The sequence below is a fragment of the Dermacentor andersoni genome, chromosome 7, assembly GCF_023375885.2.
Source record: "Dermacentor andersoni chromosome 7, qqDerAnde1_hic_scaffold, whole genome shotgun sequence".
NCBI lineage: Eukaryota > Metazoa > Arthropoda > Arachnida > Ixodida > Ixodidae > Dermacentor > Dermacentor andersoni.
This window is the reverse complement of record NC_092820.1, coordinates 151,213,799-151,226,125: the sequence shown is the minus strand read 5'-3', so window position 1 is coordinate 151,226,125 and position 12,327 is coordinate 151,213,799. Positions and strand designations below refer to the sequence as shown.

Below are 12,327 nucleotides of genomic sequence, written 5' to 3'. Positions count from 1 at the left end.
GATAAAAGGCTTCACTTACGTTTCTGACTTTATTGTACTGCCAGAATGTTCACGGGAACTTATATTGGGAATGGATTTTCTACAAGCTAACGGCGCCATAATTAACCTACGTAGGTCCAGTGTATCTTTCTCGACAAAACAAGCTATACCTGTGGAAGAATCGGAGGAGCGACGTCTCGCTGCACTGCGCGTCGTTGACGATGACGTAACCGTGCCGCCACGCTGCAGTATAATGGTTCTTGTGGAGAACGAAAGATTTTCCGACCGCGAAGGCATAGCGGATGGAAACATAGAGCTCCTTTTCAAGAAAGGTATTTGCGTGGCTCGGGGCCTTGTTCAGTTAAGCGATGGCCGTGCAAATGTCGCACTTACAAATTTCGGTAATGAATTCCAACACATCGCACAAGGAACAGCTATTGCCTATTTCCACGAGTTCTGTGAAGCGACCGAATTATGCAGCCTAACTACGTCAACTGCCCTGCCAGGAACCCGCAGTGTCGACAGATCAATTACCGTCAACCCGAGACTCCCGGAAACCCAAAAGAAACAAATATATGCCCTGATAAAGGATTTTTCTGACTGCTTCTCTACGTCCTCGAAGGTACGGCGCACGTCTGTTGCGAAGCACAGAATCATAACAGAGGACGCCGCAAGACCGGTATGCCAACACCCGTATCGAGTTTCACCAAAAGAAAGGGAGATCATCAAGAAGCAAGTAGAGGAGATGCTTTCAGATGACGTTGTTCAGCCTTCCAGCAGTCCATGGGCGTCTCCGGTAGTGCTCGTTAAGAAAAAAGATAACACACTTCGATTCTGCGTCGACTACCGTAAACTGAACAGCGTAACCAAGCGGGATGTGTACCCCCTTCCGCGTATCGACGATACGTTAGATCGGCTCCGATGTGCAAAGTTTTTCTCCTCCCTGGATCTCAAGAGTGGATATTGGCAAATAGAGGTGGATGAACGGGACCGTGAAAAGACAGCATTCGTAACCCCTGATGGCCTCTACGAATTTAAAGCACTTCCATTCGGCCTCTGTTCCGCGCCCGCAACGTTCCAGCGAATGATGGACTCTGTGCTTGCAGGATTGAAGTGGCAGTCATGCTTAGTGTATTTGGATGATGTGGTCGTATTTTCCACCACATTTGACCAACATCTAGAGCGCCTGCGACTAGTATTAGAAGCTATTCGCGCAGCAGACTTGACAATTAAGCCGGAAAAATGTCAATTCGGCTTCGATGAACTTCGGTTTCTCGGACACGTCATCAGTGCTGAAGGCGTTCGGCCAGATCCCGAAAAGACAGCAGCTGTTGCGAGGTTCCCGACACCCACAGACAAAAAGTCAGTGCGACGTTTCTTGGGTTTATGCGCATACTACAGAAGATTTGTGGAAAACTTTTCAAACATTGCTGAGCCCCTTACAATACTGACAAAAGAAGATCAACCTTTCATGTGGAAAAGCGAACAACAAGACGCCTTTGACGAGTTAAGGAAACGCCTGCAAGCTTCTCCAATCCTTGCCCATTTTGATGAGACAGCCGACACTGAAGTTCATACCGATGCGAGTAACGTCGGCCTCGGTGCCATACTGGTGCAGTGGAATAACGGCCAGGAGAAAGTAATTGCTTATGCCAGCCGCAAGCTCTCGAAAGCAGAGGCAAACTACTCCGCAACCGAGAAAGAGTGCCTTGCAGTCATTTGGGCAATATGTAAATTTCGGCCGTACCTCTATGGTAGACCATTCAGAGCAGTCAGCGATCACCATTCGCTTTGCTGGCTGGCAAATCTCAAGGATCCATCCGGACGACTAGCAAGATGGAGCCTTAGGCTTCAAGAGTATGACATTACTGTCGTATACCGATCCGGGAGGAAACACAGCGATGCCGACTGCTTGTCCCGCGCACCCATCGAGACAACTGTGTCAGAAGAAGAGGATTTCCCGTTCCTTGGTATTGTTGACGCGTCACAAATTGCTCAACAACAACGAGATGACCCGGAATTGCTTCCACTTATACAGCGCCTGGAGGGACTCGACGTTCAACTCCCGCGTATTTTCTCTAGGGGGCTATCCTCGTTCTGTCTGCGAGGAAGTGTCCTCTACAAGAGAAACTTCGAGAACAGCGAGACAAAGTTTTTACTTGTCGTACCCACATCTATGCGAGAAGAAATTTTGCATGCATGTCACGATGAGCCGACGTCTGGACACATGGGCGTGAGCCGTACAGTCGCCAGGATTCGTCTGAAATACTACTGGCCCAAGTTATTAGCATCAGTGCAGCACTACGTCAAGACTTGTCGCGAGTGTCAAAGGCGCAAGACTCCATCCGTAAAACCGGCCGGCCTCCTCCAGCCAATAGAGCCACCAAAAGCCCCATTCCAACAAGTCGGTATGGACCTCCTTGGACCCTTCCCAACGTCATCTTTAGGCAAAAAGTGGATAGTTGTGGCCACGGACTATCTGACCCGTTACGCAGAAACTGATTCCCTGTACAATGCAACGGCTGTCGAAGTTGCAAAATTCTTTGTCCATAATATCGTGCTCAGGCATGGCGCTCCCACAGTTGTTATTACCGATCGTGGAACGGCCTTTACTGCGGACTTAATGAAATGCTTGTTGCAAATGACACATACTGATCATCGGAAAACTACAGCGTACCACCCTCAGACCAACGGTTTAACTGAACGCCTCAACAGAACACTGACCGACATGCTTTCCATGTATGTCGACGTTGAACATAGGCTGTGGGACGAAATTTTGCCATACATCACCTTCGCATATAATACGGCCGTTCAGGAAACAACACGAGTCACCCCGTTTGAGCTTGTATTCGGCCGAGCAGTGACCACAACTTTGGATGCTATGTTGCCGTTAGATGACGAAAACCATAACTCATCTGACCTAGATGATTTCTTGCAACGAGCCGAGGAGGCACGACAGATGGCAAGGTACCGAATACGCCGCCAACAACGCATCGACTCCAGCCGGTACAACCAGCACCGTAGTGAAGCTCATTACCAGCCCAGTGACAAGGTGTGGATATGGACCCCAGTGCGACGCCGTGGACTGTCTGAAAAGCTTCTGTGCCGATACTTCGGCCCTTACGAAATACTTCGTCGCATAAGCGACGTCACTTACGAAGTGAAATCCGCTGGACACGAGAGCCCAAGACGGCGCAACTCCACGGAAGTTGTCCATGTTGTCCGCATGAAACCCTACCAGGAGAGGTCATGAACAAAAAAAAAGTGAGATCCCACAGGAACCCCTACTTCCTCTCACGCATCGGGCCGATGCGGTAAGGAGGGGGATAATGCCACGACAAACTTGGTGACATTCAAGTTGCGCGCCCTTTGCATTGGGCACTGTGCACGCCGTACAGTGGTGTTGTTCAGTTACAACAGGCAGCGATCTTCGCGGCACGGGCAGCCAGTTGGACCCGGCTCGCATGCGCCACGCGCACGAGGTGTCACGCGAGGAGAAGAGGAAGACGGTTCGAGCCCAGTCTGGGAACGCGACTGCCGCGGATTTCTTCACGACCGCAGTTTCCTTTACTTGTGGGCACAAGTTCGCCTTTAATAAATATCCTTGTTTTACTAACATCGTTACAATATAAAGACTCTTACAAGTAGCAGAAGTAAATGCTACAGACTGCTACAGAAAATGAAACATGGCCAATAAACTATTCATGCGACGTCACCAGCACATGCAAAAATGAGGAACTGCTGCCACAGCACACGCACCCGAAAGAGGGATTCGAGCGGGGCATTTTCATCCTCTATCTGGCGCAGCACCCCTGCGGCCAGCAGGTGAGTGCAGAACTGAGCCGCCAGCAGCTTCAGGTCCTGCTTTGTCAGCAGAAACCGCAGGTAGTGGTCTTCCGGGAACGTCGTGCAGAACCAATTGAGCAGCATCTGGCCTGAAACGGTGAAATGTGCGACACTGAATTTGTCAAACTCGACTAGACAGCTAACACCTGTCCAGTTTAGCAGCTTGGGGAGAGGTTTGACAGGATACCATATGGTGCGAATAATAATTTATCCCACACATTCTTCTCAATCCTATGTGCTATAACTGCCGAGCTTAATTACTCTTCTTTGTACAACAAGATCACTAATTGTTCGCGTGAAAGGCAGCACTAAAAGCACACATGGGATATTATTAACAGAGTAATTGGCAACTCAAAGGCGATTTCAATTGCGTGAACAATAGACCCCATTGATAATTTGCAAGCGCACTTTTATGCACTGCATGCTTGCCCAACTAATGGCGACTCCTTTCGTCATTCAAATGAAGGTGAAGTGCCAGCTGCACGTACTGGGGCTTGCCATTTGCACACGTTCATCGTGAGAGCCCCGTTTAACATGTTTTCCATGTCACAAGACAAGCAAACAGCGATTGTACATGCTGTTTGTAAAAAATGACCATGCTGCCATTAGTTGCGCAGACTGCCTCGCAGGAACGCCCTCAGGGTAATGGCAGCGCAGCACCTTGTGAGCAGATGAAGGATGAAAAGAATGGATGAAAGAAGGTACCGTCGACAAGATCATCGCAGAATTGTCGCAAATACACAAGAGCTACAGGAGTTGCTTAACGAGGGGCTCCAGATAAATTTCATTAACGCTTTAACTTTAACTACTAACTAACCCAACTACTAAGTCCTACTAAATAACAATTGCAGGGAACAAGCCACCCTCGTCAACTTGGTTTGCATATTCTTCACCGCATGACAAAGAAATCAGTGACTACACCACTATCACAGGGCTACGAACTCTTGCATGCAATTGATTCCATACTGGGATAGACTGGACGTTGTATTAACATACAGTGAAAAGATCATGGTGCATCCGTAAATAATGCAGCATCATACAATCTAGCTTTGCACTATTGATTGTGTGGTCGCTCACCACTTTTCGCGAACATGGAGATAGAATAGTCAGAATAATATTTAACTGAGCTCATCTTAGCTATGGAGATAGTGTTTAGACAGAGATATCAGACTCCCCAAGAAGTGGTCGAAGCTTATCGCATTTGCAAAGAAAACAAAAGCTGTTAGCCAAACATCAGTTGGCTTGGATGACAAAGATATGTTTCTGTCCCCGGTAGATATTTCTTAACTATAACTCATGCAGATGGCAGCAGCAACTCATGTCCCATGCATATTTGGCTTATTCATATGTGTGAATGCATCAATAAACCCTTCAGTTGTGAGTCAGCACTGGTGGTGTGTCATTCTTCCTGTTATATATTGAAAACGGTATGCGACAATGGGTATATGTTGCCTTTCAACGAACCTTTCCGATGCCCACTTGAGTCACAGGCCATTTGCCACTGGGTATGTTCCGCTCAACGAACCTCTTTGATGCCAATTTTGGTGGCAGGGTATTTGCCATTGGGTATATGCTGCTCTTCAATGAACCTCTGAAGTCAACTTGGGTCACCAGGTACGTGTCGCTCTCGAATGGCAAAAAAAAAATTAAAAATTATCTGATGCTGGGCAGAATTGAACTTGAGTTATATTTATCCAATCTTAGTCTGAACACACATTGACACATATGCAGACCTTGCTGATGTGCCACTAGATTGTGCAGCATGTCTAGAGGGAAGGGCAATAGGTGTAGCTACATTGCTTCAATGCTAATCGTGCTAACCTTGACATCGCTCGCGAGATGGGTTCAGTCGGATTTTTTTTTCTACTTTCTTTCACATTTCAGCACATTCGAAACCGTCTCATGTGGAAGCTACACTGATTCAGTGTCTGTTCCAAGAAACAAGAAGAGCTGTCAAATGCCGCCAGAATAGTTTGGTCTAGTAATACATGCGCAGAAGCTCCACCCCCCATAGCTTTCCCTTCACTGCCACAGTTAGTTGTCCGCGAGTAGCGAGTTTTGTTGTCCACGCCACGACGTCATGACAATGTTGATGGAACCGAGGTCCAGCACTCGGAGACTTGTTTTAGTACTGAATCAAAATATGTTGCAAGTGTTTCCTCAGCCGTTGCAAGTGTTTCCTCAGCCTCATACTTGCTAAGTGCCATTGTTTTCCATGCGAGAAGCACAGGGTAGTGTTTCTGCAACTACTAAAACATGTACCAGAACTACTTTAACAAGACGGCCCTCTGCCATGCAAGGAGCGCTACAATGAATGCTTGTGCAGCAATTTAACGCATTCACTGCAGCCACAGAACTTTTCGATGCCTCAATTCCAGTGTGTCGTGACCCAATGCATGGTAACACCAGGCAGTTGTGCTCCTTTGAAAGTTTCTCACGGAAAGAGATGGCATCACGTCATGGCCAGGATGACACGTGTGCAATGCAGGAAAGCCTTTCACATTCGCACAGTGGGAATAACTACCGTGGCCCACGCTTGAGCGAAAGTGTTAATCCCAAACCCCATGAAAGTGATTTTGTGTGCAACAGCAACGAGCGACAGCAACGAGTGATGAAACAGGCCATCACCCGAACAGATCACTCGTTCTTGTCACTCTGTTCTGCAGATCTAGAATTTGTTGCCCAACACCCGGAAGTGCTATTAGCCATCTAGCCAACAGTGTGAAGCCAGAACTGGATGTACATCAGTCAAGTACTGTCAATTGTCGCACGGAACAAGCAAACGACTGCATTTTGATGCGAGCAAGGATTAGAACCTAGTGCACGACCTTCAGAAATATATTATGCTGCTCTTTACAGCAAAACATCAATTTAAATTGTTGAAGCATGTGTCAGGCCAGTTTTGGCCTGTGTTTGCAGCCCTACCTCACACCAGCAACACTGGGAAGGCGTCAGTCACGTGGGGTTCAACTTGTAGGCAACGAGTGGATGTGACAGTCATCTGCATCGTGTGGCTTCTCGCCGTCGTGCCAGAGATCTCTGGCATGGGTTTATACTTTAAGGCTAGCACTTGGCAACTGCAGGTAGATGTTTTGAGCTTAAATTTGAAAATTATTGAAAATTATTCATAGCAACAACCAGAACTAGACAGTTTGCACAATGTTTCCATGGCTCAACACACTTGAAGGCGTACGTCGAGCAACTGCAGCAACACTGCACCAGTACAGACATCTGCACTAATGTATAGAGTGCAAAACAATTAGGTTCGCTGCGATGTTAAGAAGCCTATATGTGTGCAATGCTGACCGGTATGAAGGACACTTCCAACCTCGTACGTATACCAACTGTGGTATGTTATAGATTGCTCGGAAGAACAGTGTAGGTGAGCATGCATGCCCGAGACAGCTGTATAGTGTGGACGTCTGTACCGTGTAATTTATGCATCTCGTTAGCAAGTATATGCAAGCTTATAGAAACATGCGAGGAACAAGGCCAAGGCACTCACCTTCGAATTTTTCATAAATGCTGAAGTCGAGCTTCTCGGGAACCACTTTCGGCCGGTTCACTTTCGCCTCGATGGTCGCGCGCTCCAGCGTCAGGGAGGCAACTTTGCGGAGCACATTGCCAGCCAGCGGGGGCGCGTCGTCGTACGCCGAATGCCGGCGTCCACCGCTACTCGTGACACTGGAACCGGCAGGCGCGCCAGGTTTTGCATCGCCACTTTCCTCGTTGGCTGCGGTAGCCGATGCCGAAGGCAGTGCGGTCGAAGGCGCAGAGAATTTGGGTAGAACCACCTTGCGGTGCTGCGTCAACGTGAAGGTGGGCGCGGCATAGCCCGCTGCCGTCGCCGCTCCCTCGCTGGTCGCCTTGTTGGAATCGCCGCGACCCAGACTCGTGCACGACGGGGTCGCGCGAGCGACGGAGTACACCGACGTCGAGTCGGCTTCACTGTGAGACCGCACGCGCAGTCCCGACGCGGTAGCACTGCGGTACGCGGGTAGCCCGCCGGTAAGCGTCGTCGTTCCCGCGCCATTCGCGGTGACAGGCGCCGAGGAGGGCGGGGTCTGCTGCTGCAGAAACACGAAGTCGGCGACGTCGTCGCCGAAGACGGTCGTATCGCTCGCGTTGCTCGGAGACCGCTGCGGTGGCGTCGTGCCCGCTTCGCTTTCGGCCGCCGTCCTCGAGGACGGCGCGTCCGCTACGACGCCGTCTTCGGAATCTGCCAGGTGCGAGACCGTGTCGACGTAGACCGAACCCGAAACCGAGCTCTCCGGACTCGACTCGCTTCTTCTCTTCTTCGGGGTGCCATTCGTACCCACCACGTGCGACTCGGGGCCCGTGCCGCCGACTTGGCATTTTCCCGCAGCGACGCCGACGTCGTCTTGCGCAGCGGCGGCGGCGGCGGCCGCCGCCGCCGCCTTTCGCGCAGTCTGCGGAGTCTTCCGTACTTTCCCCCTGACGACGTCGCGGCCCAACCGAAAGAGCCCGGGGCTACCTTTGGGCGTCTCGGACAAGCAGTCGGTGGAGCCCTTGGCTCTCTTTTCGGCCTGATGACCGCTGCTGCTCGCCTTGTTGCCCATAGTGTCTCCTACGGGTGCGGCAGCTGCTGCTCTGAAGGTGCTCGCCGCCGGTGCGAAGCTAACACCCGCGTCGTCGTCATCGCCGCAGCCTTCGGCGGCCGCCGCATCACCTGCCGAGGCGTCGCGCAGCAGACGACCTACGCGGTTAGGCCTAGCGATCCTCCGCCAATCGCCGGCCACCGAGACCGCAGCGACGCCGTCCCGTTGGCTCACGCCATGGCTCCGCTTCGGCTGGAACGAATCCGTGACGCCGGCGGCGTCGTCGTCTGCTTCAGCGACGTCGTCTGCTCCGCGGCCCACAGAGATGGGCTCCGATGGCGGAATTCCGGCCGGTTCTGCCCGCTGGTTGCTGCTTTCATCTTGAACGGCGACGGCGGCCGGTCGCTTTTCGAGGAATACCGAGCACTGCGGCGGCGCAGTTCGCCTCGCCGCAGGACGGCCTCGCTGCTCGCAAGCGACGGTGGCTATTCTCCCGACGGTTCCAGCACGAGCAGCCGTCGCGGCCGCTGCGGCAAACCTCTCGATCTCGTCGCCGAAACGCTGATGGTTGGCGTTGGGCTGAGGGAAGCGCCAGAAACGCCACTCGACGTATTCTCCCCGTTCGTCGGTCATGGGTCCAACCTGACGCGGCTGTGCTCACGCCGCCACCTGCGAAAACGCGCAAATGTGAACGTAAGCTGCCGGCCGTACGGCGCGGTGAAACGAGACCTTCTGACAGCGCAAATGTGTGTTTGTTTACGGCTAGTGCCGACATCCAATCGCGGCACGACTTATCTGATAAGCATGAAGGCCCGCCCGTTTTGGTAAGGACACGTCATGCGCGGAGGAAATGTGCAATCTGTGCACGTCCTTGCCACAGAACAGTACGGCGTATCTAAGAGCATCGCATATCACAGGCGATAAGCGCACTGCTGACTTTGTCCAACATGTAGCAACGTGCAAAATTACGATAAAACGGTGACACCGTTGGAATGGCATTCGATAGCGATCTAATTAATAAGTTATGCGAAACAAATTACCGTAAAATGAAGCGACCTATACAGAGAGGCCGCGATTACCAGCGGCCCCGAGATGTCGCATCTTCGTCTTCTATCTCCTCAAGTCAACGTCCCTTGGCTCAAGTAGCCAAACTTAAGCTTCTATAAAAGGCTAGTCGAATCGAAGGCTTCCAAACCGCAAGAAAAAGAAACAAAAACGTGGGCGCGGCTCCAGACCGAAATGAAAACGCGTGGGCAACTTGGAAGGACCTTTCGTGCCCGCGATAAATAATAATGCACGAATGCTGCGCATAAAAGAAATAGAAAGATGAACTTACTTGAGGTAGTGCGTGAATGGCGACGCCCAATCGTAATTAATTGAGTTACAATTGACGACACGCGTAGAAGAAAGCGAAACTATTTGCCAAACTACACGTATGTCCCCCATCGAATGACGTTAAATAAGTTTCAACCACCGTATAATACTTGGTTCCGATTGACATTAGCTGACGCTAGCTACCTCAGACTCGTACGGAGTCAAAGTATCTACAATCATGAAATGAAACATCGTACCAACTGTTCGACTTGATCAATGGGAGACCATACGCTCGGCAAGCTATGTATAACTAAATCAGTAATGTCAATTTCTCAACAGCACAAACACGTGCGACTTTTTTTTTTTTTATTATTACGCACTCAATTTGCCTCGCCACTTAATTTTCAAGTCGTTCTCCCGTCGCGTGTAAAAAAGTGCGGTACGCATCGGACCCTGTCCGTCGTGGGTCGTTTAGAAAGTCTAGACATAAAGGCGCTGTACCTTTCGAGCCGTTTCCCGTGAATACATTGTTCTAAAACCGAAACAAATTTACATTCCGGGCTGCCCAGTGCGCATTTACACACAAAACCGACGAGCTCCACTGTCGTCTCACTCGCCACATACACAGCTCGCTAGCTCGGTAAACTATACGTGCCTCTCGAACCGGCTCGCGCTACAGCACACACACATACACACAGTGCGCAGCGCCAACTTCTGTTCTAGGATCACGGGGCGTTGCGTGGACGCCCAAGCCGCCCGTGCCGTGATATATCTCGCTTTCGTATCTGGCCTTTGCTCGTAGTACGAGTTTTGTGGCGGAAAGCCCGAGCAGGCCGCGCCAACCCCGCTGCTCCTGCTTGGATGGCGCGCGCGCTCGTTTCAAAACGACGAGATCGCGCCGCCTGCTACCTGCACCGTTCCACTTGACAAAATAAACTCACCTGTTGCGCTTTGCCAACTCCACGTGCATCGTCCTCTCGCCGCGTACGACACGGACGCGTGACATACGCACACACACACGCAACTTTTGTAGCTCGAACGAAAACAACTCGAAGTCCACAAAGCCGTACGGCCAGCCGTCTGTCTGTGTCGCCGGGCCGCGCTGTCCGGTTTAGGAGGCGAGAGGGAAAATATGGCCGCCGGAGTGAAACGACCTTGGTTGGAACGAAGACGCGAGCGAAAGAAGCGATGACTCTTTCTGCGTTCTTGAACGCTTTGTTCTTCTTGCTTCGCAAAGTTGCGTGATCTTGCTGGCTGCCGCGTTGAAGAGCGTCTTCTTCCCTTCCCGTATTTTTGGTGGGTGTATGGGTGCGAGCCAGTGGCGCGTCGCCGCTTTATTTTTCCCCCGCATCCTGCGGTCCGCCGGCTCCGTCGTCCGGTCCGGTCGCTCGACCAGCGTTGTTGCGGAACCGTCGGCGCGTCAGATGCGTGGTTGTTTGTGCGTGCGTGCGGATGCGAGCGGGAAAACGCGAGTCACGGTCTGTTGTGCGTCGCTGTTCGTGGTCGTTGCGTATGGCGGAAGTCGTCGCGCATAGTGGTTCCTCGCCTGTCGCCTTTCTTTTTTTTCTTCCTTTTCTTTCTTTTTCCCATTTTGTCCGGACGGCCGCATCGCCACCGTGCTAACCGTGTGCTTCATTTCAGTATGTCACGCCACGCGCGAACAGAGAGGTCAGAGAGGCCATCGACAAGGGCCGCGGAGGTCAGGCGCACCTGGCTTGTCGAGATTTGCGAGGATAGCTCAGGCATCGTCGCGCCTCTGGACGACAGGAGTTATTTCGTGAAAGGACCTCGCGTAGACACTGTGAGAAACAACACCACCCAGAGAAGATGCCGCACCGATAACGTTACATCACGTTTCTGGCGGCTCCGAGCTCATCACATGCTGACGTCACCTGGTGGCTAGCAAGACAACTGCCACGTCCCTGCTGTTGTGAATAAAGTTTGTTGACTACCTGAACTGGTAACAGGGAACATGGTTGCGAGCCTGTTTATGTGCCGTATACTGCTTAATATTGTTGCGCTATGTTTAATATTCTTGCTACTAGTCAATGACACACAGTGCCTGACCAAGCTGGGGACATACATGAAGCCGTATATTGATATGTCCTCACCCATTGTATCATGGAGTGTTATTCTGGACATTGTCAAATTCCGCCATAGTGTTGAATCCTGTAATGACACCGTTTTGAGCCAGTCAGAGAGAGAGAGGCTGTAGCAGCCCTCTGGTCCAATCAAAAATGACAATCTGGCGGATTCGACAATATGGCGGTATTTCACAAAATCCACAATAGAGTCCACAATGTCCACAATACCATGAGGACGCAGGGAACTGTTTGCCATGTTATGACCCGTGGAGGGTACTTTAACGTAGCTAAATACAGTAAAACATCGTTCTGACAAACACGCTTTATTCGAATTATCGCTTTATTCAGAGTTCTTGAAGGCTCCGACCGCAATGCATGCGTTTCATACCGGATTGCTTGCAATATACCTGGCGCCAGTCTTGGCATAGTACAAAGTGCAAAGCAGGCAATCCGCACAAGACATTTCAGTACTGCATACGAGGTGTCATGCTTTTTCTATCATGTGTTCTACAGGCAAAGAGTGCTGCGAAGAGCGGTCCACCACG

At 51.0% G+C, this 12,327-nt stretch overlaps 1 protein-coding gene across 2 annotated transcripts in view; it reads right to left on the bottom strand.

Moving 5' to 3' along the window:
- The window catches only part of capu (formin protein cappuccino), a 52,109-nt gene extending 40,256 nt beyond the window's left edge, over positions 1-11,853 (bottom strand). Inside the window, exons 1-3 of one of the 2 annotated variants that reach the window (XM_050180745.3) lie at positions 9,425-11,853; positions 7,331-9,053; positions 3,739-3,914 (exon numbers count right to left, since the gene is read on the bottom strand). In XM_050180745.3, coding sequence (XP_050036702.1) covers positions 3,739-3,914; positions 7,331-9,017 — 1,863 coding nt within the window. In that variant the 5' untranslated portion in view covers positions 9,018-9,053; positions 9,425-11,853. Of the gene's footprint in view, positions 1-3,738; positions 3,915-7,330 lie in introns of both variants that reach the window. The other variant, XM_072289366.1, reaches the window with a different exon arrangement.
- Between the last annotated feature and the right edge of the window lie 474 nt (positions 11,854-12,327).